Source organism: Somniosus microcephalus, chromosome 33 (assembly GCF_052327205.1).
Source record: "Somniosus microcephalus isolate GS21.2 chromosome 33, FLI_Smic_1.0, whole genome shotgun sequence".
NCBI classification, from domain to species: domain Eukaryota; kingdom Metazoa; phylum Chordata; class Chondrichthyes; order Squaliformes; family Somniosidae; genus Somniosus; species Somniosus microcephalus.
In genome coordinates this window covers 6,612,148-6,638,742 of record NC_141019.1, presented here as the reverse complement: position 1 = coordinate 6,638,742, position 26,595 = coordinate 6,612,148, and the positions used below count along the sequence as shown (strand labels likewise).

The window sequence follows — 26,595 nt, the reverse complement described above, 5'->3', positions numbered from 1 at the left end:
GGGCCACTCTCCGAGGCTGCAGAAGGAGACGAGTGGGAAATTTACAGGCCACTTGCTATAGCCATGAAAAAATTATTGGGTACCAGAGAGGCAGCAAAAAACATAGTAACTTCATGTAACAAAGGGATCAACTTGACCCAGGCAACAGCCCCATTAGCTTATTATTAATGGGTAAAATAATGGAAACCAGCCTAATCTTTAGTGCAGAGAAGTACCTGTATAGAAATTGTTAAATAAGAAACAGTCAGCATGGACTTGGATGGGATTGATTTGGCTTGACAAACCTTTTAGACTTCTTTGAAGATGTTACAAATAAGTAGAAAATGGAACTCGATTTGTATTTTCAGCAAAACTTTGACAATGTCCTACAAGACATGTCTGCTATTGGTAAATCATTATTTTAAGTGGGTTACTGCTGGTGTTAAAATAATACCGATTAGAAAATCTAGGTTAGAGAGGACTCGTGAGAGGTGTAGTGTCATACTGGTGCTGAGTGGAGTACCACGGTGCTTACACTTCTGTTACTTATCTACATATATAAATGGCCTGGATGTAGAAACCAAATGTAAGCTTGTTAAATTTGAGACAACACTAAAATAGTGAGAGTAGTAGGGGAAGAGGATGCAGTTAATTGCAGAATGATTTAGATCAGTTATGCAACTGGGGAACAAGTGGCAAATTAAATTTAATTCTGACAAAAGTGAAGTATTGTGTATTGGGAAAGAGAATGAGCAACACAGGTAGACAATGAATAGATTTAACACAGAGAAACTGAAAGGGACCTGGGAGTGACAGCGGAGTCATCATTTTCAATGTTGAGACGTATGGAGAAACAGTTAAACACGAACTGAATGTTGGGGTCCATAGCCAGACAGTGGGGTACAAGTCTCCAGAGGTAATGCTGAGGCTTTATAATGCACTGGGCAGACCTCACCAGGAGCACTGTGTGCAATTCTGGTCAGCACACTTCAAAAGGATCACATTGCAGAGGGTGCAGGGAAGAGCAACAAGAATAGTCCCAAGTGTAAAAGGGATGGACCATGAGGAAGATTAAAGAAGCTTAAACTCTACAGTCTAGAGGGAAGGTTAACGGGAGACCTCAACAAAGTATCTGAAGTATAAAATGGGATCGATAAGGTGAATCCAGAACATTATGTCAGGGCCGGACAGGCCAGTAGAATAAGAGGACATAATTTTAAATTAGTGAAAAGTAAACTTTAAAACAGATTTTAGAAAAAAATAAATCTTTACTGAAAGGATGATCAATGTTTGGATTAATTTACGAGGCAAGATAGCAGAGTCAAAGTCATTCTGGGTGTTGAAAGTGTGAATTGCAGCACCACGGAGTGGACAATAGCCTGTTCTCTCCATTTACTTTCTCATGTTCTTACCCAATTGCCATGGCTTGGTGTTTTGATGTTTTCTACACACTTTTGACTTATATGTGGCGCTTTAATTACCAAATGCAATCTCCTCTTAATTAAATGTCACTTCATTCAAATTATTTAATAAGTCAAATTTTTGAGCACTAAATTCCCACTTTGCTCTATTATTGATGTTACTTAATTCAAATTATTGGATAATTCAAATGTGTTAGTGCAAATAAGGGCCACAAATCATCAGTAGACAGTCCAATGGGAACAGTGATTCAGCTTTTAATAAGTCTCATTCCCAGCATAGAAAACTTTGAACAGAAAATAAAACCATTTACAAAATGTCTGCGATGGTTCAGATACTAACCAACATCACCTGTGCCAAGATCGGTGGACGCCGCTTTCAGGGTTGTCTTCTTCCCTCGTTTAGTGTGTTTTGTACTGCATGGACCCTTTAAATAAAAAAACATCAATGGAGTCTGTTTATAGTGCAGAATATTCATTCAACTAAGAGATACAATGGCCTGGTGTGTAATAGAGTATGGAGGGCTCAACATTCAGATCAGTGTCTGCCATGGCTCAGTGGGGAACACTCTCGTCTCGGAATCAGAAGGTTGTAGGTTCAAGTCCCACTCCAGGGACTTGAGCTAAAAATCTAGGCCGACACTCCAGAGCAGGGGAGTTCTTCCTGGGGTCAATATTTATCCCTCAATCAACATCACTAAAACAGATTATCTGGTCATTATCACATTGCTGATTGTGGGAGCTTGCTGCGTTTCCGACATTACAACAGTGACTACACTTCAAAAAGTACTTCCTTGGCTGTAAAGCACTTTGGGACGTCCGGTGCTAATGAAATGCAAGTCTTTCTTTTTAAATCTGACCCCTTACTGGTAGCTTGCACATCAATGACTTGGATGAGGGGACCAAATGTAATATATCCAAGTTTACTGATGATACAAAGCTGGGTGGGAATGTAAGTTGTGAGGAGGATGTAAAGAGGCTTCAGGGGGATATAGACAGGCTAAGTGAGTGGGCAAGAACATGGCAAATGGAATATAATGTGGAGAAATATGAAGTTATCCACTTTGGTAGGAAAAATAGAAAAGCAGAGTATTTTTTAAATGGTGAGAGATTGGGAAATGTTGGTGTTCAGAGGGACCTGGGTGTCCTTGTACACGAATCACTGAAAGTTAACATGCAGGTCCAGCAAGCAATTAGGAAAGCAAATGGTATGTTGGCCTTTAGTACAAGAGGATTTGAGTATAAGAGTAAAGACATCTTACTGCAATTCTATAGGGCCCTGGTGAGACCACACCTGGAGTATTGTGGACAGTTTTGGTCTCCTTACCTAAGGAAGGATATACTTGCCATAGAGGGAGTGCAACAAAGGTTCACCAGACTGGTTCCTGGGATGGGGGGATTGTCCTATGAGGAGAGATTGAGTAGACTAGGCCTATATTCTCTAGTTTAGAAGACTGAGAGGTGATCTCATTGAAACATACAAAATTCTTACAGGGCTTGACAGGGTAGATGCAGAGAGGATGTTTCCCCTGTCTGGGGAGTTTAGAACCAGGGGTCACAGATTCAGAATAAGGAGTCGGCCATTTAGGACTGAGAAGAGGAGAAATTTCTTCACTCAGAGGGTGGTGACTCTTTGGAATTCTCTACCCCAGAGGGCTGTGGAGGCTCAGTCACTGAGTATATTCAAGGCTGAGATCGATAGATTTTTGAATATTAAAGAAACCAAAGGATATGGGGATAGTGCAGGAAGGTGGAGTTGAGGTAGATCAGCCATGATCTCATTGAATGGTGGAGCAGGCTCGAAGGGCCAAATGGCCGACTCCTGCTGCTATTTCTTATGTTCTTGCATAGCTCTATCAGCAGAGGCTCAGGTGCAGGTTACCTACCCACCCTCTCAGCCAGTGAATGGAACATGAGGGCCTGAGCGTAGGAAACAACTTTAAAAATAAGGGAAAGAGAGAATATGCAAAGAAGTTATTTATACATTTATTAAGCAGCGGACTATAAAATAGTTTATAAAAAGGCAAAATATTTATTTCAGAAAGATTTAATTGGAATCTTCAGAGGAGTATTTTCATTGGCAATGGGGGAGAGGAAGATGAAACAGTGAGAGGTTACTAAGAACTATGGAATAGAGTTTCTTCAAATAGAAATGATGAACAATGCTTAACTCTTGGACTCCCAGTGCAAAGACTGACACACTCCCAGGATCCCAGTGCAAAGACTGACACACTCCCAGGATCCCTGTGCAAAGACTGACACACTCCCAGGATCCCTGTGTAAAGACTAACACACTCCCAGGATCCCTGTGCAAAGACTGACACACTCCCAGGATCCCTGTGCAAAGACTGACACACTCCCAGGATCCCTGTGTAAAGACTGACACACTCCCAGGATCCCTGTGTAAAGACTAACACACTCCCAGGATCCCTGTGTAAAGACTGACACACTCCCAGGATCCCTGTGTAAAGACTAACACACTCCCAGGATCCCTGTGCAAAGACTGACACACGCCCAGGATCCCTGTGCAAAGACTGACACACTCCCAGGATCCCTGTGCAAAAACTGACACACTCCCAGGATCCCTGTGCAAAGACTGACACACTCCCAGGATCCCTGTGCAAAGACTGACACACTCCCAGGATCCCTGTGTAAATCCTGACACACTCCCAGGATCCCTGTGCAAAAACTGACACACTCCCAGGATCCCTGTGCAAAGACTGACACACTCCCAGGATCCCTGTGCAAAAACTGACACACTCCCAGGATCCCTGTGCAAAGACTGACACACTCCCAGGATCCCTGTGTAAATCCTGACACACTCCCAGGATCCCTGTGTAAATACTGACTCACTCCCAGGATCCCTGTGCAAAGACTGACACACTCCCAGGATCCCTGTGTAAATCCTGACATACTCCCAGGATCCCTGTGTAAAGACTGACACACTCCCAGGATCCCTGTGTAAAGACTGACACACTCCCAGGATCCCTGTGTAAATCCTGACATACTCCCAGGATCCCTGTGTAAAGACTGACACACTCCCAGGATCCCTGTGTAAAGACTGACACACTCCCAGGATCCCTGTGCAAAGACTGACACACTCCCAGGATCCCTGTGCAAAAACTGACACACTCCCAGGATCCCTGTGCAAAGACTGACACACTTCCAGGATCCCTGTGTAAAGACTGACACACTCCCAGGATCCCTGTGCAAAAACTGACACACTCCCAGGATCCCTGTGCAACTGACACACTCCCAGGATCCCTGTGTAAAGACTGACACACTCCCAGGATCCCTGTGTAAAGACTGACACACTCCCAGGATCCCTGTGCAAAGACTGACACACTCCCAGGATCCCTGTGCAACTGACACACTCCCAGGATCCCTGTGCAAAGACTGACTCAGTCCCAGGATCCCTGTGCAAAGACTGACACACTCCCAGGATCCCTGTGCAACTGACACACTCCCAGGATCCCTGTGCAAAGACTGACACACTCCCAGGATCCCTGTGTAAAGACTGACACACTCCCAGGATCCCTGTGTAAATCCTGACACACTCCCAGGATCCCTGTGTAAAGACTGACACACTCCCAGGATCCCTGTGCAAAGACTGACACACTCCCAGGATCCCTGTGTAAAGACTGACACACTCCCAGGATCCCTGTGCAAAGACTGACACACTCCCAGGATCCCTGTGCAAAGACTGACTCACACCCAGGATCCCTGTGCAAAGACTGACACACTCCCAGGATCCCTGTGTAAAGACTGACACACTCCCAGGATCCCTGTGTAAAGACTGACACACTCCCAGGATCCCTGTGCAAAAACTGACACACTCCCAGGATCCCTGTGCAAAGACTGACACACTCCCAGGATCCCTGTGCAAATCCTGACACACTCCCAGGATCCCTGTGTTAATACTGACTCACTCCCAGGATCCCTGTGCAAAGACTGACTCACGCTTAGGATCCCTGTGCAAAGACTGACACACTCCCAGGATCCCTGTGTAAAGACTGACACACTCCCAGGATCCCTGTGCAAAAACTGACACACTCCCAGGATCCCTGTGCAAAGACTGACACACTCCCAGGATCCCTGTGTAAAGACTGACACATTCCCAGGAACCCTGTGCAAAGACTGACACACTCCCAGGATCCCTGTGCAAAGACTGACTCACTCCCAGGATCCCTGTGCAAAGACTGACACACTCCCAGGATCCCTGTGCAAAGACTGACACACTTCCAGGATCCCTGTGTAAAGACTGACACGCTCCCAGGATCCCTGTGTAAAGACTGACACACTCCCAGGATCCCTGTGCAAAAACTGACACACTCCCAGGATCCCTGTGCAAAGACTGACACACTCCCAGGATCCCTGTGCAAATCCTGACACACTCCCAGGATCCCTGTGTTAATACTGACTCACTCCCAGGATCCCTGTGCAAAGACTGACTCACGCTTAGGATCCCTGTGCAAAGACTGACACACTCCCAGGATCCCTGTGTAAAGACTGACACACTCCCAGGATCCCTGTGTAAAGACTGACTCAGTCCCAGGATCCCTGTGCAAAGACTGACACACTCCCAGGATCCCTGTGTAAAGACTGACACACTCCCAGGATCCCTGTGCAACTGACACACTCCCAGGATCCCTGTGTAAAGACTGACACACTCCCAGGATCCCTGTGCAAAGACTGACACACTCCCAGGATCCCTGTGCAACTGACTCAGTCCCAGGATCCCTGTGCAAAGACTGACTCAGTCCCAGGATCCCTGTGCAAAGACTGACACACTCCCAGGATCCCTGTGCAACTGACACACTCCCAGGATCCCTGTGCAAAGACTGACACACTCCCAGGATCCCTGTGCAAAGACTGACTCAGTCCCAGGATCCCTGTGCAAAGACTGACTCAGTCCCAGGATCCCTGTGCAAAGACTGACACACTCCCAGGATCCCTGTGCAAAGACTGACTCAGTCCCAGGATCCCTGTGCAAAGACTGACACACTCCCAGGATCCCTGTGCAACTGACACACTCCCAGGATCCCTGTGTAAAGACTGACACACTCCCAGGATCCCTGTGCAAAGACTGACACACTCCCAGGATCCCTGTGCAAAGACTGACACACTCCCAGGATCCCTGTGCAAAGACTGACACACTCCCAGGATCCCTGTGCAAAGACTGACACACTCCCAGGATCCCTGTGTAAAGACTGACACACTCCCAGGATCCCTGTGCAACTGACACGCTCCCAGGATCCCTGTGCAAAGACTGACACACTCCCAGGATCCCTGTGTAAAGACTGACACACTCCCAGGATCCCTGTGCAAAGACTGACTCAGTCCCAGGATCCCTGTGCAAAGACTGACACACTCCCAGGATCCCTGTGCAACTGACACACTCCCAGGATCCCTGTGCAAAGACTGACACACTCCCAGGATCCCTGTGTAAAGACTGACACACTCCCAGGATCCCTGTGCAAAGACTGACTCAGTCCCAGGATCCCTGTGTAAAGACTGACTCAGTCCCAGGATCCCTGTGCAAAGACTGACTCACTCCCAGGATCCCTGTGCAAAAACTGACACACTCCCAGGATCCCTGTGCAAAGACTGACTCACTCCCAGGATCCCTGTGCAAAGACTGACACACTCCCAGGATCCCTGTGCAAAGACTGACTCAGTCCCAGGATCCCTGTGTAAAGACTGACTCAGTCCCAGGATCCCTGTGCAAAGACTGACTCACTCCCAGGATCCCTGTGCAAAGACTGACACACTCCCAGGATCCCTGTGCAACTGACACACTCCCAGGATCCCTGTGCAAAGACTGACACACTCCCAGGATCCCTGTGCAAAGACTGACACACTCCCAGGATCCCTGTGCAAAGACTGACACACTCCCAGGATCCCTGTGCAAAGACTGACACACTCCCAGGATCCCTGTGCAAAGACTGACTCAGTCCCAGGATCCCTGTGCAAAGACTGACTCAGTCCCAGGATCCCTGTGCAAAGACTGACTCACTCCCAGGATCCCTGTGCAAAGACTGACACACTCCCAGGATCCCTGTGCAAAGACTGACTCAGTCCCAGGATCCCTGTGCAAAGACTGACTCAGTCCCAGGATCCCTGTGCAAAGACTGACTCAGTCCCAGGATCCCTGTGCAAAGACTGACTCGGTCCCAGGATCCCTGTGCAAAGACTGACTCACTCCCAGGATCCCTGTGCAAAGACTGACTCACTCCCAGGATCCCTGTGCAAAGACTGACTCACTCCCAGGATCCCTGTGCAAAGACTGACTCAGTCCCAGGATCCCTGTGCAAAGACTGACTCACTCCCAGGATCCCTGTGCAAAGACTGACACACTCCCAGGATCCCTGTGCAAAGACTGACTCAGTCCCAGGATCCCTGTGCAAAGACTGACACACTCCCAGGATCCCTGTGCAAAGACTGACACACTCCCAGGATCCCTGTGTAAAGACTGACACACTCCCAGGATCCCTGTGCAACTGACACACTCCCAGGATCCCTGTGTAAAGACTGACACACTCCCAGGATCCCTGTGCAACTGACACACTCCCAGGATCCCTGTGCAAAGACTGACTCAGTCCCAGGATCCCTGTGCAAAGACTGACACACTCCCAGGATCCCTGTGTAAAGACTGACACACTCCCAGGATCCCTGTGCAAAGACTGACACACTCCCAGGATCCCTGTGCAAAGACTGACTCAGTCCCAGGATCCCTGTGCAAAGACTGACTCACTCCCAGGATCCCTGTGCAAAGACTGACACACTCCCAGGATCCCTGTGCAACTGACACACTCCCAGGATCCCTGTGCAAAGACTGACACACTCCCAGGATCCCTGTGCAAAGACTGACACACTCCCAGGATCCCTGTGCAAAGACTGACACACTCCCAGGATCCCTGTGTAAATCCTGACACACTCCCAGGATCCCTGTGTAAATACTGACTCACTCCCAGGATCCCTGTGCAAAGACTGACTCACGCTTAGGATCCCTGTGCAAAGACTGACACACTCCCAGGATCCCTGTGTAAAGACTGACACACTCCCAGGATCCCTGTGCAAAAACTGACACACTCCCAGGATCCCTGTGCAAAGACTGACACACTTCCAGGATCCCTGTGTAAAGACTGACACACTCCCAGGATCCCTGTGTAAAGACTGACACACTCCCAGGAACCCTGTGCAAAAACTGACACACTCCCAGGATCCCTGTGTAAAGACTGACACACTCCCAGGATCCCTGTGCAAAGACTGACACACTCCCAGGATCCCTGTGCAACTGACACACTCCCAGGATCCCTGTGCAAAGACTGACTCAGTCCCAGGATCCCTGTGCAAAGACTGACACACTCCCAGGATCCCTGTGCAACTGACACACTCCCAGGATCCCTGTGCAAAGACTGACACACTCCCAGGATCCCTGTGTAAAGACTGACACACTCCCAGGATCCCTGTGCAAAGACTGACACACTCCCAGGATCCCTGTGCAAAGACTGACTCACTCCCAGGATCCCTGTGCAAAGACTGACACACTCCCAGGATCCCTGTGCAAAGACTGACACACTTCCAGGATCCCTGTGTAAAGACTGACACACTCCCAGGATCCCTGTGTAAAGACTGACACACTCCCAGGATCCCTGTGCAAAAACTGACACACTCCCAGGATCCCTGTGCAAAGACTGACACACTCCCAGGATCCCTGTGTAAAGACTGACTCAGTCCCAGGATCCCTGTGCAAAGACTGACACACTCCCAGGATCCCTGTGTAAAGACTGACACACTCCCAGGATCCCTGTGCAACTGACACACTCCCAGGATCCCTGTGTAAAGACTGACACACTCCCAGGATCGCTGTGCAACTGACACACTCCCAGGATCCCTGTGCAAAGACTGACTCAGTCCCAGGATCCCTGTGCAAAGACTGACACACTCCCAGGATCCCTGTGCAACTGACACACTCCCAGGATCCCTGTGTAAAGACTGACACACTCCCAGGATCCCTGTGCAAAGACTGACACACTCCCAGGATCCCTGTGCAAAGACTGACTCAGTCCCAGGATCCCTGTGTAAAGACTGACTCAGTCCCAGGATCCCTGTGCAAAGACTGACTCACTCCCAGGATCCCTGTGCAAAGACTGACACACTCCCAGGATCCCTGTGCAACTGACACACTCCCAGGATCCCTGTGCAAAGACTGACACACTCCCAGGATCCCTGTGCAAAGACTGACACACTCCCAGGATCCCTGTGCAAAGACTGACACACTCCCAGGATCCCTGTGTAAAGACTGACACACTCCCAGGATCCCTGTGTAAAGACTGACACACTCCCAGGATCCCTGTGCAAAGACTGACTCAGTCCCAGGATCCCTGTGCAAAGACTGACTCAGTCCCAGGATCCCTGTGCAAAGACTGACTCACTCCCAGGATCCCTGTGCAAAGACTGACACACTCCCAGGATCCCTGTGCAAAGACTGACTCAGTCCCAGGATCCCTGTGCAAAGACTGACTCAGTCCCAGGATCCCTGTGCAAAGACTGACTCAGTCCCAGGATCCCTGTGCAAAGACTGACTCGGTCCCAGGATCCCTGTGCAAAGACTGACTCACTCCCAGGATCCCTGTGCAAAGACTGACTCAGTCCCAGGATCCCTGTGCAAAGACTGACTCACTCCCAGGATCCCTGTGCAAAGACTGACTCAGTCCCAGGATCCCTGTGCAAAGACTGACTCACTCCCAGGATCCCTGTGCAAAGACTGACACACTCCCAGGATCCCTGTGCAAAGACTGACTCAGTCCCAGGATCCCTGTGCAAAGACTGACACACTCCCAGGATCCCTGTGCAAAGACTGACACACTCCCAGGATCCCTGTGTAAAGACTGACACACTCCCAGGATCCCTGTGCAACTGACACACTCCCAGGATCCCTGTGTAAAGACTGACACACTCCCAGGATCCCTGTGCAACTGACACACTCCCAGGATCCCTGTGCAAAGACTGACTCAGTCCCAGGATCCCTGTGCAAAGACTGACACACTCCCAGGATCCCTGTGCAACTGACACACTCCCAGGATCCCTGTGTAAAGACTGACACACTCCCAGGATCCCTGTGCAAAGACTGACACACTCCCAGGATCCCTGTGCAAAGACTGACTCAGTCCCAGGATCCCTGTGTAAAGACTGACTCAGTCCCAGGATCCCTGTGCAAAGACTGACTCACTCCCAGGATCCCTGTGCAAAGACTGACACACTCCCAGGATCCCTGTGCAACTGACACACTCCCAGGATCCCTGTGCAAAGACTGACACACTCCCAGGATCCCTGTGCAAAGACTGACACACTCCCAGGATCCCTGTGCAAAGACTGACACACTCCCAGGATCCCTGTGTAAAGACTGACACACTCCCAGGATCCCTGTGTAAAGACTGACACACTCCCAGGATCCCTGTGCAAAGACTGACTCAGTCCCAGGATCCCTGTGCAAAGACTGACTCAGTCCCAGGATCCCTGTGCAAAGACTGACTCACTCCCAGGATCCCTGTGCAAAGACTGACACACTCCCAGGATCCCTGTGCAAAGACTGACTCAGTCCCAGGATCCCTGTGCAAAGACTGACTCAGTCCCAGGATCCCTGTGCAAAGACTGACTCAGTCCCAGGATCCCTGTGCAAAGACTGACTCGGTCCCAGGATCCCTGTGCAAAGACTGACTCACTCCCAGGATCCCTGTGCAAAGACTGACTCAGTCCCAGGATCCCTGTGCAAAGACTGACTCACTCCCAGGATCCCTGTGCAAAGACTGACTCAGTCCCAGGATCCCTGTGCAAAGACTGACTCACTCCCAGGATCCCTGTGCAAAGACTGACACACTCCCAGGATCCCTGTGCAAAGACTGACTCAGTCCCAGGATCCCTGTGCAAAGACTGACTCAGTCCCAGGATCCCTGTGCAAAGACTGACTCACGCTTAGGACCACTCCCACCCCCACAAGTATTGTATAGTGTTGGGAATCCCCTCCCAATATTAAGATTTTGATCTGCAAACACTGATATACTCCTAGGGACCCCCTCCTGGACATACCTTGTAAATATTAACTCTGACCTACTAAAATAAACACTAAAAGCACAATTGTAACTGAAAAAAAAAAGAGCAATTTAACTATGTTCACCCAGTCCCCATATTTCTCATTTCCCTCCTCTCTCTTGAATGCCACAGAGGGCGGCATTAGCAAAGAATGGGGTGTCAATGGAGCCCATCCCTGCACGGCCTCTTTTGGATTGCCCAATGTACCCCTACAGTGGGGCTATTTCCCATCGTAACTTTAGCAACCTTGTCAGTATCTTTCGTGGAGAGATGTTTTAAGTTTGATTTTGCACAGTATCTGGACTAGCTCGAAGGGTGTGTAGTAATGCGGAAAACATTTAGCACCAATACAGTGCACAGAAAGAACCTGCAGACACCGAATCTGGGTGTAACTGGGATCTTGGAGGGGAATTCCCACCCCAGGATAGCTCAGTATTGCTGACCCAATAGGTTCCTCCTTGGAGGGTTTAACAAGATGTGCAGCGTGAAAAGTAGAGAATACCTTAGCCAGGGTAAAACAAACTGGCACAGGCCCCAGAGCTTTATACGATCGGGGAGCAGATGATCACGCGTGGCACTCCCTAGTTGCAATATCAAGACAACATCTTCGTGTGCGTGCTGAGCAGGTGATTTCCACAAAGCCCATCGGGTTATGCTATAATCCACTGGTGTATGGAGCGTGCAGAATCAAACCAAAATCAGCGCTAAGGTATTGAAGAGGACAGCTCATTCCTCTCATGCTTTTTCATTCCATACCTGATGAGCTGAGTACTGGCACTGTCCATGGATTACTGGAGGTGGGCATACTGGAAGGTTGTACTGCAAAGGCTGGCCAAGTAAAGAATAACGAGTGTCACCTGACAAAAAGAAACAGATAAATAGACATCGATTTTGCAAGCGCACTCAGCAACTTCAGTTCACAACCTGGACCCGAAGCACAGCAAGCAGGGGCCGAACCCAGGGCCACAATGGATACGGTCCCTGGATAGAGAGAGAGAAACATACAAAAGCCACAGTCTGCTAAGGTTTCTATATAGCCTGTGGCTCTGTATTGAGCTGACTCGCTGCTCACTTCCCAGGGCAAGTTCTAGTTACAGCACTGATGTAAGAAAACTCACGAAGCACTTGGTTGAGTATAAAACAAGGCTTTAATCAACTGTTTCATAACCATGGGATTCTAGTTACATCACTAGTTCCTGGTTACAGAAACAAGCTGGGCCCACGCCCGAGTACTTATACTCCTTGGACGGCGCCACCAGCTGGCCGCCCAGTGTTATTTCACGAGTCATTTCTTCATGACTGATAAGATTCATGACATGCATCACAAGTAATCAGCAAGTACAGTAGTGAGCAGGAACTGAACGCAGAGTGGCAACATCAAAAGTACAACGTAATGTAGTCAAACAAACATCAAGAGTTTGCACACATTTGGTGTTCTCCAACTCACTTGATATAACAATGCTACCTATGTATTTGTTTTCTAGTATTTTAACGTTTCTATCCTGTTTATATCCCTTTCTGAACAAGGGGACTACCAGACATCTTTCGACCTAGCCACTACCAGGTGTGCCAACATCCCCAGGGTTCATTTGCTCTCAAGTTATTCATTCTTTCTGTGGGAGTTTCCCCTGTACTTGACGTCTCCTCTTGGAAGGCACGGCTGAGACTAGGAACTCAGGCCAGGAAATAGAATACTTAACTATTCACACAGACCCTCTGTTTCTCATTGCCCAACCACGATTCGATCCATCTCATCATGCTGCTGTCAATGCTTTGTTAGATTTGAGACACCTTATCAAAGGCTTTCATTAAAAGCCAAGTAAGCCACTTCTACATTCTCACCCTTATTTATATTTATTGTTACTTTATCAAAAAAATTCCATTAAACTTCTCTGGCATAACCTCCCTTTTGTAAATCCATGCTGATGCTCATCAATTAGTTCAAATTAAATAGTTAAGGATGTAAACTGTGAAGAAGTATCTAATATGACCTGCAAGCTGTGATGAGATTGAAAAATTGGTTCAATTTAACAATGGGAAATGCAATGCTTGTAACAGAGAACCCAATCCTTTAACTGGGGAAAAATGAACTCGTTTTATGAATGCAATGCAATGCAATGCTAGCAGCAGGTTAATCAAGGCCTGCTGGTACAGACTGAAAGGCAAGTCATGTTTGACAAATTTAATGAGTGCTTTTGAAAAGTGACCATTTGGATGGATAAAAGGAATGCAGTAGGTGTAGGGGATATAGATTTTCAGAAGGCTCACGAGAGAAGTTCAGGCATATGGTATAAAAGGAAATGTAGTTGGATGGATAGAAAGCTGGTTGACAGACAGGAAATAAAGAGTATGGGCAAATGCATGCTGCTCAGACTGGAGACGAGTTGGAAGTGGTGCACCCTACGAACATATAATTATGTTGGTGTTGTCAGAATTGCTCAGTTGGTTTGCGGGTCCAAAAGAGTGAGAGTGTGTGTGTGTGGAAATGCTGTGCTGCCACTTCCAGGAATGTTGTATCGTGGCATCACTTGGCTTGTTGGCTGTGACTCTACTATGCAGTCTTTGCTTATGGCGAAACTAAAATAGCAGAGGGCACAATTAATACCACAAACATTGAACTGCAGTTCACTATAACAAGCTGCAGCAACTTTAAATGGGTGCCATTCCTACAAACTTGCACAACCTCTACCAAGTGTGGCCATTTTGTACTTAATAGTGCAAACATTCTGTGCATTAGAAGAATCAATATTATATATTAAATTTCAAAACATTCACCTTGTGCTGGACCCACAGGTCTGGAGAACTGGGCAATAAGTGGCAGTGGTGCTAGACCAGGACAGACACTTGTCACATTTGTCACTGGAGACGGTGTTGGAGACTGGGTTGGAGAGTTAATAGGACTGTTTAATTGTGCGTTGACCTGAGGAAATAAATATCAACTGTAAACAGCAATGACAGATAAACAGGTTTACTTGAAAATTGTACAATATTCATTTATTTTCCTCTAGATTGATCCAATACCAAAACATATTAAAGGAACTTTAGCATCAGCTAAGTGTTAGTACTGGTAAATGCCAACCGACAGAAAATCCCAGAGACCACCCAGGTCATTTTCATTGTGTAGGGGGCGGAAGGAGGGATCAATCTAGCTATATTAAAAATCTTAGGTCTGTGTGCACATCCTGTTGTCACACTTTTGTGTCAACCTTTTCCATTATAAACTCCTATGTCCATGTTTATAATGGAAACTGCCTAAATAAACTCCTCACACTGTAGTTACGCACTCCTGTCAGTGGTGGCGCTGTGTGTCAGTTTTACATCTTCCAGATTCTCGACCTGCATTGTGCTCCAACCAACTCCAATTTTCTGTTTCCCAAATTGCCATAAGTTTAACTTATTTAACTTTAAATATTATCAAATCAAAATATTACATCAAAAAGAAAGACAGAATGACCGACTTTAAAATGGTGACTGGATTACGTCTGCGTGCCCTGGTCCAATAATCCCTGCATTTTAATCCTGCTTCATTTGAAGTCTACATTGTGTAACGTCACGGGAGATCAACTAGTCTCGTATATAAATATCACAAAGCCTTGTACCCGTTTAGTTCTGTGGAGTGGATGCACTGGAATGACGTATGGGCAGCAGCCTGCAATACAGCTGCCCAACGACAGTGCTGTCGATGGAGCCCGTCTCTTGCAGACCATTCCCCTGTACCACTACACAACATTTCCCCTTTAGCATTGGCGCTTGGCAGCTTCCAAAACATGCATGAGTTCCACTGTACAACACTTGCAGATCTGAGCCAGGGAAACACAACATTGCATTTCAAGCATATCACAAATCTCGAAAAATCTATCAGAGGTGTTAAATTTGACTGCTCAACACAGGAAAGTGTTAGGATTTAACATTTAAAATTGAATTATTGCACAAAAGCTGGAGCAGCTGGTAAATCACCTGTTTACAATGTCCACTACTGAAAGTGGGGAGGACATTGTGGCCTGAATTGGTGCTTTGATTTGCCAACAGAGTGCCAGCCAAACGAAATGAAATAATCCAGCAGGTTTTGTGCTGGTGTAGGAGATATATACAGCTAATAAAAGCTCAAGGAGACAGCCAAGTGCTTTAACTAACCTGAGCTATCCTATTTCACCATAAAAATCAGAGTTATGAAAAGGAATACTCCAGATAAAATCTGTACAATGACCTCCTAGTTTTCCTAATTACAGCACGTCTCATAAGCTGTCAGTACCTGAGAGACGCTCCACTGAATAAACCATATAGTTAGCTCAGAGGAATGTGCAATGTGCTGCATCATTGATAACAAATTCCCAGCCTCCATAAAAAAAACTGGGAAGGTGAAAATGGTGACTTAATCTGAGGCATCAACAACAGGGAAGTGGATTTTCAAAAATGCATTTCTCCAAGTAAATCCATTGATCTATATGTTTTTATTTTTGTCCATCAATACGGTGCTTTGGCATGAAGGTTTTCATTGACAGGGCTGCAACACCAATAAAGTGGGTGATGTGACAGAGGCCCAACTAATGCGGTGGGGTTTTTTGGTAACTACCAGAAATATTTCCAGCTGCCGTTACAGTCCCCACTTCTCATAAGAATAATTGACCAGCAGTTAACTTGAAGGAGGAGTGGAACTGTCAAATTCCTGTCATTCAGGCTCGTGAAATTTTAAAATAAATCTATTGCTGAAAGTTGATTTATCGACAGGCCCATACACAGAGACCTGGGCTTGTAGATATGCAGACATGTAACTTGCATGGCTTAGGGACACCTTTATTTATTTATGTACTGAATTCATTTAAAAAGATGTTTCAGTGTACCTCCCTCCCATACCTGGAGCCTGGACTCATTGTGAGCAATGCTGCAAGAGATTTACTAGCAAAAAATATGATGCATTGTTGTAACTGGGGAAACAATGGGATAGTGCCAATATGGAGTTGGTTCTTCCTTGTTTCACTCCTTTATGCTGAGTATTTAGGAATTCTGGAATCAATTAAACCAAAACAATTCAACCTGAAGCTGAAAGGAACCTGAAGCCAGTGCTCCCCTTCGCCTTCCCAATGCACCATTCACTGGCTGAGGGGGCATGTAGGTGACCTCTTCCTAGGTCTCTGCCAATACTTCTCTGCAACCGAATGCACAGAGGTGCACAACAGTAGCCGTGGGAGGCTCACCTGCCATTCTCGCCCTTCCTGTGGAGAAGTGCCTGGCCTCCCATTATAGCCCAGATAAGGTCACAAATACAGCATCTGAGGAACCAAGGATGCTAACTTGCATACTTACATCGCCATGATGGAACAGGTCAAGTTGACCAGAACCTTAACTTTACTGGACCTATGATTTATAATGTTGATTATAGAACACCAGTTAAAAATAATGGGCTTCACTGACCCAGAACATAAACGGAGCAAAACATTACTTCACAATGACACCCAACTGTGTTTGGCATTGTGTACTTTAATGGGAGGAAAGACGACTAATGTTAGGGCCACGGCACGTCCAGTATACGCAGCACGAGCAAGAGCGTTGCAGTCAAGTAAAAGGGACAGATTTTTTGTTGTTGCCATATTGTTCTGGACTCTTGAGGGAAGAAATGACCAGAGAATGAAGGAGGTGTGATTTGGATATAATATTCATTCACTCATTCTTTTTTTTTAAGGATTACATGCATCACCCATGGCACTGCATATGGGAAGTCAAGCCCAAATGTGGGCCTCAAGTGAAGTGGGGTTAGAGGTCGGGGGATTATTGGACCAGGGCACACAGACATAACTCAGTCTCCATTTTAAAGTCTTACATTCTGTCCTTAATTTTATATTTCCATTATAAATTCCGATGTCCACATTCACAATGGAAACTGCCTCTGTAAACTTGTAATTCTACCCTCCCAACAATGGTGCAGACACAAAGAGTATATATATCTTTACTGGACATATGATACCAAAGGGAAACGTTTGCAGGGCTATGGGCAAAGAGCCGGGGAGTGGGACTAATTGGATCGTTCTTTCATAGAGTCAGCACAGGCACGATGGGCTGAATGGCCTCCTTCTGTATTGTTATAATTCTATGCTCTCCCAAAAGGGGTACAACGTTATGACTTTCCTCTTTCCGCTAGAGACCAGGTAACGGCTGTTTTTCTCCATTATTAACAAGCTGCTAAGGAAATTATCGTGACTTTCAAACATGCAGGTTCTGGGAATGAGAGCTAGCAGGTGGTTAATTGCAGAGAAAACAGGCGCTCTCCCAATTTTATAACAGGAATTTCACTCCTTGACTGATACTAACCCTTATTTACTGATTAAAAAGGAACAAGTATGGAATCAGAACTGACACTTTTGAAGCTTAACCCTTAAATTGTGAGCAAATTCAGGGCAAATCTGGTCACCCCGAGCCAAGTGGTTTTGTCTTAAGTAACTTTATTACTGTAACATTAACCCCAAACTACTAAAATACTTTTCTACGTGACCTAGCTTTTCTAATCTTATTACCCTCTTTCTTTGGCCCAATTCTCACCATCCCTTTTGGAAGTGGAAGCAACTTTCTAAAATCTGGGTTTTGAATTAGCTGAAGGCAGTTGTTTTCTGCCGATCAAAAGCCCAGAGTGTAAAGACTGGCATGGTCAGTTCCAGGCCAATCTCTGATGCATAAAATGTGAACACAGATGGCCTCTGCTAAATGGATATACTCAACAGTGCCTCCCCTCCAGCACTCAACGGTGCCTGATCGAGGAATCTCATCTGCTGCATTGCAAGAGTCAGAAATATTTAAAAAGGAATTTACAATTCAAGACAGTGCTGTCATTCGTGCAATCAGTGTAAACTTAAGGTAAATGCCTCAATTGACAGGGAGCAGCAAGAACCACAAGCAGATAATTAAAGATGATCACGGTACCTGCGTGGGGTTGTCAGGGCTGTAAAGCTCAGTGGGTTTCTGCCCTCGCTGCTCCATGCTATAGTATTTGCATTGGTTCCACTGCGGTAACAAGGGAGGTTGAGGGGGCTGAGGGCCATTGGGTACACTCAGCTGCATAACCACAACTCCATGACTGGGTGCTGGCACACCTGAGGTGGGGGAAGAAAAATAAACTGATCAAGCTCCATGCAAAGTTATACAAGCACCTTCAAAGTAATAGTGTGGAGATGCCGGTGTTGGACTGGGGTGGACAAATGTAAGAAGTCACACAACAGCAGGTTATAGTCCAACAGTTTTATTTGAAATCACAAGCTTTCGGAGCGCTGCTCCTTCGTCAGGTGAAGTGGAGAGATGCATAAAGACACAGCTTACATAGTCAGAGAATAATGTCAGATGTTTACAGGTAATCTTTCTAACTGCCATTTATCGCACCTCGGCAGAGAGATAATCACAGGTGTGATAAATGGCAGTTAGAAAGATTACCTGTAATCATCTGGCATTATTCTCTGACTATATAAGCTGTGTCTATAGGCATCTCTCCACTTCACCTGACGAAGGAGCAGCGCTCCGAAAGCTTGTGATTTCAAATAAAACTGTTGGACTATAACCTGGTGTTGTGTGACTTCTTACATTCAAAGTAATAGGCAGTAACTCATTTCTATATAATTCCACTTTGACAACCGTCATTTAAAACATACTCACCTCTTTAAGAAGGATCAGAGGGTACTTGCTAATGCAAAATATCACCCAAAAGGGATCAGTAACAGCGCAGTTCAGATATAATGAGTCACTTTATTAGCGTCCATGACTAAGTTATATTTGCATGCAAGTTGCAAACCGGGTCACATTCTCTGCCCTCCCCAAGTCAATAATATGGTCGGCTAAGGTACTGGGAGTAAAATTACAAACTTCAATGAATGGAGATTTCTTTGCTCTAGTTTCAATGGTTGAGTTCGAAAATTTTTGCTGGCTTTCAATCAATTTTTTTAAAAGTTGAATTTTGATTTGATGTGTACACTGCATAAGGCTGAATATGAAACCCTTGAGATTTGACTTAATTCAGGTTAAATTCTGCTTCCCAAGCTCAGTGAAAAGATACCACCTTTTCTAATGCTGGTACACTCGGGCACTTTTGTAACTGTTCAGCATGTTGCTTTTTGGGCCAGTGATTTCAAGGGTCTGGTTAGAGAACAAAGAACTGGTTGTAAAGGTGCAGAAGGTGACCTGGTGAAGCACAATGCACGAGCAACTCCAGGACTGTTGGAATGCAAGATGATAAGTCTCCTCTCTTTTGGAACCAGGGAAACAGAGGGCTGCAGAGCAATATTGGTCATGTTAGTCAAAAGGTTAAGTCATTGCTGGAAGAGTTACTACAGTTCAGGATACCATTTGAACCCTTGGTAAATAAGAGCAACTGCTCACTTGAGCCAGATATCCTGATTTCAATTTTGAACCGGAGAGCAAGATCAGGACACTCTAACGCAATGAGACAAACAATAGACCATCTCTCACTGGACTATTGCAGATTCTTGCACTCAAAGGTAGCAAATAAAGTAAAAACAGTGGGCCAGGTTCTGCTGGAGCGGGACATCCCGCCATGTGCCCCGTTAGATAGATTTGTTTGTGCATGTTTAGGTTTCAAATTTTTCGCCCTGTAAGTTGCTGGAAGTGCGAGCTGATAACAGCGCAGTGAGGACAACAGGGCATCTGGGACCTTGGTGAACAACGGGACCAACAGTGTATCTCCTGAACCAAGAGATTTACGGATTGAGAAAGAAGGACTGAGAAGGAGGGTGAATTAGAGTGGGTGAATGCAATGACAATTCAGGTACAGAAAGAGAAATAAAGAGGGAAAAAAAGATTGGATTAAGAGAGAGCAAAAGAAATAAATGTTTAAATTTAAAAATTGACATTTTAAAAATCTAAAACAATTCACAACCCGAAGGAATGAGACTCCACACTTTACTTTCTGGGCGAGAGTTAGATTGGCAGGTCATTAACAATTATCACATCGTTAAAAGGGTACTTACGCTGATAATTACTAGACTTAACTTTCTGTGGCACATTCAATGGACAATTAATGTGCAAATCTAGCAACTTCATGGAAATCACGGGGCAGTTAAGCGCGAGATGCCGTTTCCGCAAAACTTGTGGCGATTCACAATTCACGGGGTATCTCTTCCTCACTACAGGCTGCTGGACGATTTGCGCATTAATAACGCCGTGCATCATTCACACACTGTTAGTTTTTCAACAAAAATCTGTCCCAGTATTAATTTGGTGCTGTCTTCAGGTAAAGTCCAGCCAAATTTTAAAGAGAATTTAAGATTGCAATTATCCCAAGCCATATCACAAAATATTCCTCTACTGATCCATAGGAGTAGCGGAGGCCATGCATCTCTGCCCGTCGTTTGGATTTTCTGATGGTGTACATCCCTCGGCAGCTAATTAAATGGCTGCAGGTGCTGATGCCAGTGATTTATGCGTTCACATGATAGTACCACAGAGACTTGCAACCTAGATGCCAGAAATACTTTAAGAGCACTCATCTCAAGAATGTTAACAGATGACTTTAACTCTATTGCTCAGTGCCCAACGCCAGCTCTGCTCCTCTGAACTTCATGAGATTAGCGATCTCCAGTTGATCAATAAGAAGCTTCCAATTACAGCAGTACCTCAGTTATAAGGCTACTGGATCACAACTTCTGCATTTTCTCCGTTTATATTTTACACTACGTTAAGGAACATTCACCTTTTTAAAAAAACACAAAGGAATTCATTACAATGAAGGCAGAGTATATTTCTCCCTCTCATTCCCTCCAGTTCTCCCTCTTTATTGCCCTACAAGGCTCTACCGCAGCTTATAGTGTCATTGAGCATAAAGGGCGGGCATGGTCTAGCTTGTGAACTTCTCTACAACTACTGTTACTTTGTGACGGAAAGGCAACAGCTGACCCTGGAGCACCTTTCTGACCCAACCTCTACTACTGTAAGAAGTCAGATTAGTGCAACAGGTGGGCCCCATCATTCAAACATGCAACCATCTGGATAAGGAGGAAGCACTGCACAATACCACAGGACCACTTCAGAGAGGATCTGGGTCACTCCTTTTAAGACAGTCAGATTTGAAGTATTCCTGCTTAGCCGTAAATATATATACAGATATTCCCCATTTATTGCTCGGATTCTCAGCTCTGCCCAAAAGTGTGCCATTTTGTTTATGAACTTCCAATTTTTTTTCTTTCAACTGCATTGCATCCTCCGTTTATTGTGCCCTTTGGCTCGAATTCAGCCCAATTAACCATCCACGGCATTGTAAAACGCTTGGTGCACTTCCTCAGAAAACTAGTTTCCGAAGTTTTGTTTGTTCTGTATGCTTCTGTATAAATTTTCCTCTCTGTAGCAGCAACTAACTGTCATTGTAGCTGGCTTTGCAGAAAACCATTTATTGCCATGGTTTTAAGTTTTAGACATCAGTTTTGCAGGGATGCAAACAGGTTAGATCTCTGCGCTCAGGATTGGCAGAAAGATTTTCTCTTGCTACAGCAATCTCTGGCATGGCAAAATTCTGATGCACAAGTTGTTGCTCATTCCTTATCGCACAAACAGTAACTTAAGAGCCCGATATTTACGGGGTGGTGGGGGGGGGTGCGGGGGAAGCTGAAAATGTCCGACGCAGAGGTCCTACTGAACTTAACAGCAGGACCTCATCAGGGCTGGGGGTGGGTGGCAATCGTGGCGGGGGAGGGGGTGGGGAAGAGGGGCCATCAGGGCTGGGGAGGTCGGTGATTGGACACCCCGATATCCGGCGCCATAAAAAAGCCGGCGGGCGCATTCACGGCGTGTCGGGGACGCGTTCCCCGTATGTACGTTTTTAACCGCCCCCCCCCCACCCCCCCCTTAGTCTTTTATAGCAAGGGCACGCAATGCATCCGTTTTTTTTGGAACATGCTTCTGTTTATTTGTTGCCACCACATTTTTATCTTCTGCTAAGCTTAGAATTAGAAGCCATCTGTCTGTTTGCATGGCAACGATAGACAGTACAGCTTAGAACACCCCTCATTAGAAAGCCATGGAACATAAGAGCCACAGCCTGTCCGAGTCTGGTAAATGAGCCTTTCCTCCCCATTCTCCCAAGAATAGTGCCCCAAATTACTGGATCACTCTGAACTGGCACCTCAACCAGAAAACTGTTCTAACATCGACCACTTCAGCCCCTTCAGGCGGCACTAATGCATTTGTTCCTGGCTTTTAATGATTCATAATTTTTTGTTTTTGCAACCAAATCCCGGCCAGGGAAACCTCCCACTGCACAGATCATGCCATTTTTCTGCCAATTATGCTCAGTATAAACAGCAAAGGAGAGGTTAGGAGCACATACATGTTTTTACAGATGCCCTGTCAGAATGCGAGTACTGAATGTTGCTGATGCTTTGCCAAGTTGCTAATCTGAACATGTGCGAGAGTAAATTTGCACTAACCTGTATATTGTTGCTGCATTTGCGCTGGGTTACAAGGAGAGGGAGACTGAGGCATCTGGTACTGCTCTGGACCAGGTGGCTGAAGGAATCCAACCGATTGGCTGAAAAAGTTTTGCCCAGTTTAGTTTTATGCAAAGTAGCTATTACACAGATCAACTCACATAAATCTATCTATATAATTAAAAGTCCTGCGTCTAGCGCGTGTGCGTAGTGTCACACCTGAAAGTGTGGCCTCAGAGGAGTCACACCTTAAAAGTGTCACACCTTAAAAGTGTCACACCTCAGGGCATCACACCTCCAAAGTGTCACATGTCCATAGGGGCAAAAAAAAACCACGGTTGGCTCAAATAACCACTATTAAGTTACCAAAAATATAATTGACTAAATGTGAACAAGTCAAAAGTAGCAAAAAAAGTGCCAATGACGAACAAGTAACCAGCAAAAAACCCAGCAAATTCCTCAATTGATTTTTCAAATGCTACTATTGACGAATCAGCACGTGCCACAAAAACAACCAAATAAATCACTCAAATCATTTCTTCACGCTGTTTTTGGCTGCCATGTTCATTCTTCACTTAGGTCACTTTGTATAGCTAGCAATAACATTTATAGAACATAAAAAATATACAACTTTGGAACAAAAATCACTAAACTTACCCATTAAATTAGTTACTTAAATGGTAGAAATGCGTGCAAAAATTAAATTCCGTCATATAGGCCTGCCTTGCTGCCTGGGGTTTGAATTACAAATCGCACATGTGCTTTGGATGCTGGGGTTGCCGTCTACTATGGAGAGATTCGGTGTGCGAGAGAGATGCATTGTGGGAGTTGGCTTTTCACCAACTCCTGCGGAACAGAGAGTGCACCGTAACGACCTGTAGAGAAAGATTGGGGGGGAAAAAAACTGTGCGACATGCGTGTGTACGTACGTGACAGAGCTGCGTCGTGGGATTTGCAGTTTTCTCCCTTTTCCTGTGGAACTTTAATGCCTAGAGAGCATCAGGACAACCAGTTTCACACGACAGCAGACACAACATTTACCAACAAGAACTGAAACTGGAGCAGCAGAAATAAAAATGTTCAGCGCTTCAGCCAAGTTATTAAATAAAAATTTGACGGTGTCTTTTTTGTCTCCTTGATGGGGACTAATGTTTGCGCCAGAGCTGAAGGGGAATGTTTGAGGCAGTTTGATAACGATCTTGGACATTGCGGCAGAAGTCAGTCAGCTAGGCCCAGACTATGGCGAATGACACCTATTCAAGGTGCTGGTCATTGTAGACTTGACAGTGGCCAAACTTCCCTGGTGCAGTTTACACCAACAACAGCTTCAGCAAGAACCAAAACTTCACCGTAGAAAGCAAGGCAGGCAGAAAGAAATATATTTTATAATCATGTAAATAACTGAGGAAATGAAGCAAAGTTTTGGGGAAGAAATAAATAACAACTTGCATTTATATAGCGCTTTCAACATAAAAAAAAATCCCGAAATGCTTTACAGAAGTGTAATCAAACAAAATGCACACCAAGTCAAAGGTAGAGATATTAGGAAGGGTCACCAAAAGCTTGGTCAAAGAAGTGGGTTTCAAGGAGCGTCTTAAAGCAAATGGAGAGGCGAATGGGTTTAGGGAAGGATTTTCCAAGCTTGGGAACGAGGCGGCTGAAGGCACGACCACCAATGGTGAGGTAAAGGGAGTGGGAAATGCACAAGAGGTCAAAATCAGAGGAACAGAAAGTTCACCAAGGGCGGGGGGCGGGTTAAGGTTTGTAGGACTGCTGGAGGTTACGGAGATGGGAAGGGATAAGGCCTTGAAGGGAATTAAACACAAGGATGAGAATTTTAAATTTGAGAGGTTGGGAGACTGGTAGCCGCTGTAGGTCAGTAAGGACAAGGGTGACGGGTGAGCAGCACTCAGTGTGGGATAGGATATGGGCAACAGATGAGCTGAAATTTGTGGAAAGTGCAAGGTGGGAGGCCGGCCAAGAGACCATTGGAATAGTTGACTCTGGAGGTGACAAAAGTATGGATGAGGGTTTCAGCAACAGATGGGCTGAGGAAGGGGCGCAGACGGGCGATATTATGGAGGTGCAAGTAGGTAGTCTCTGTGATGGAGAAAATATGGGGTCGAAAGCTCGGCTCAAGAGTCAAATATTTTTTTTAAATTCGTTTATGGGATGTGGGCGTCGCTGGCGAGACCAGCATTTATTGCCCATCCCTAATTGCCCTCGAGAAGGTGGTGGTGAGCTGCCGCCTTGAACCGCTGCAGTCCGTGTGGTGAAGGTACTCCCACAGTGCTGTTAGGGAGGGAGTTCCAGGATTTTGACCCAGCGACAAGATTGCAGTCTGGGATAGTAGCCGGCAAGGAGGATGAAATTGATGGCAAGGGTACAGAGTTTGTGGCGGGGCTGACGTTAATGGCTTCATTCTTTCCGATGTTTAGCTGGAATAAACTGTAGCTCATCGAAAACTGGATTTCAGACAAGCCGTCTGCCAGAACAGAGGCAGTGGCGGAGTCGAGAGAGGTGGTGGAGAGGTAGAGCTGGGTGTCATCAGTGTACATGTGGAAGCTGAGCCCATGTCTGTGGATAATTTTACCAAGGGGCAGCACGTAGACGGGGAAGGAGGGGGCCAAGGATTGAGCCGAGCATCTTAAGCAAAGACTACAAAATCAACTGTGTGAGTTGCAGAAAAAAATATTTTATGGTGTAAATAGCTGGAAATAAGAGGTTTTGGAGAGTAGAACAAAGTAACTTGCACCCTAAGCAAGTTTGATAAAGTGGTTGGTAAATAATATTACCAATATTGTATCAGCGAGACCTATACTCTTCAGTATGAGTACGGTGTGCAATATTTGTACCTCGAGTCAGTCATGATATATTGCTGCAGTAAATTTGCTGCACTACAGTGATAAGCGAACTGCTATTGCGTTCAGGCTGAATTGGGACCGCAGTAAGCATTAAAAAGCGCAGTTCAGGTCCAGGACCACCTGTGACCGACACCACAGTAGATCTACTAGCGCACTCAAAAAAAAAACACACTCGATAGTAAGTGCAAGACACTTGATGCAAATCTTTCCACACATGTTTTTATGCTTTTCCAACATTATAATCGCTCTTTACTGTTTTCCCCCACTTCCCAATTATCCTCCTTCAGTTGGCAAGGCCGGGACCACAGATTCACCATGCTATCACCCCAACCCTCTGCCCCTCAGAACAGCGTGCAATCTGGCTAATCATTGATGGCCCTGATCCACTGGTGATATCCCAAATTAAGTTGTTTAAGTTGAGATTTGAACCTGGGCTCCCAGTGTGGCAGTACAGTGCTCTCCACAGCTTGGCCAACTACGTAATCATGGGCTAACATTATGTAAGTGCCCATGGCCACAGTTCAAGAAAAATACAGCCGTAGGCGAAGATCCAAAAATAGTTTGACATATTTTAGGGAGACGTCTTCACAAAGACAGTATAATACAATACAAAGAAAAAAATTACATTTCACAAGAGTTTACATTCATATATGTGTCATGTTCACACAGTGCTTATAGGAAGAATACATATGTTCAGGTTTCTTGACATAGCTGTGCCTACACTGAAAGCAATGGTTGGGGCTGCCCTGTCAGCAGGTGGGTCTCTGTGCTGAGGTCGTCTACACTGAATGTGCCTCCAAGAATGGGCCCCAAATTGCTTGGTAT

The 26,595-nt window shown here is 46.0% G+C and overlaps 1 protein-coding gene across 14 annotated transcripts in view; it reads right to left on the bottom strand.

Annotated features, from left to right (window-relative positions):
- The window catches only part of r3hdm2 (R3H domain containing 2), a 269,089-nt gene that overhangs the window by 5,691 nt on the left and 236,803 nt on the right, over positions 1–26,595 (bottom strand). For 12 of the 14 annotated variants that reach the window (XM_085972623.1, XM_085972633.1, XM_085972622.1 and 9 more), the window contains 5 exons: positions 22,907–23,007; positions 18,405–18,574; positions 14,268–14,412; positions 12,249–12,349; positions 1,741–1,825 (listed from right to left, as the gene is read on the bottom strand). In XM_085972623.1, coding sequence (XP_085828749.1) covers positions 1,741–1,825; positions 12,249–12,349; positions 14,268–14,412; positions 18,405–18,574; positions 22,907–23,007 — 602 coding nt within the window. The remainder of the gene's footprint in view (positions 1–1,740; positions 1,826–12,248; positions 12,350–14,267; positions 14,413–18,404; positions 18,575–22,906; positions 23,008–26,595) is intronic. The other 2 variants (XR_015074450.1, XR_015074449.1) reach the window with 1 other exon arrangement.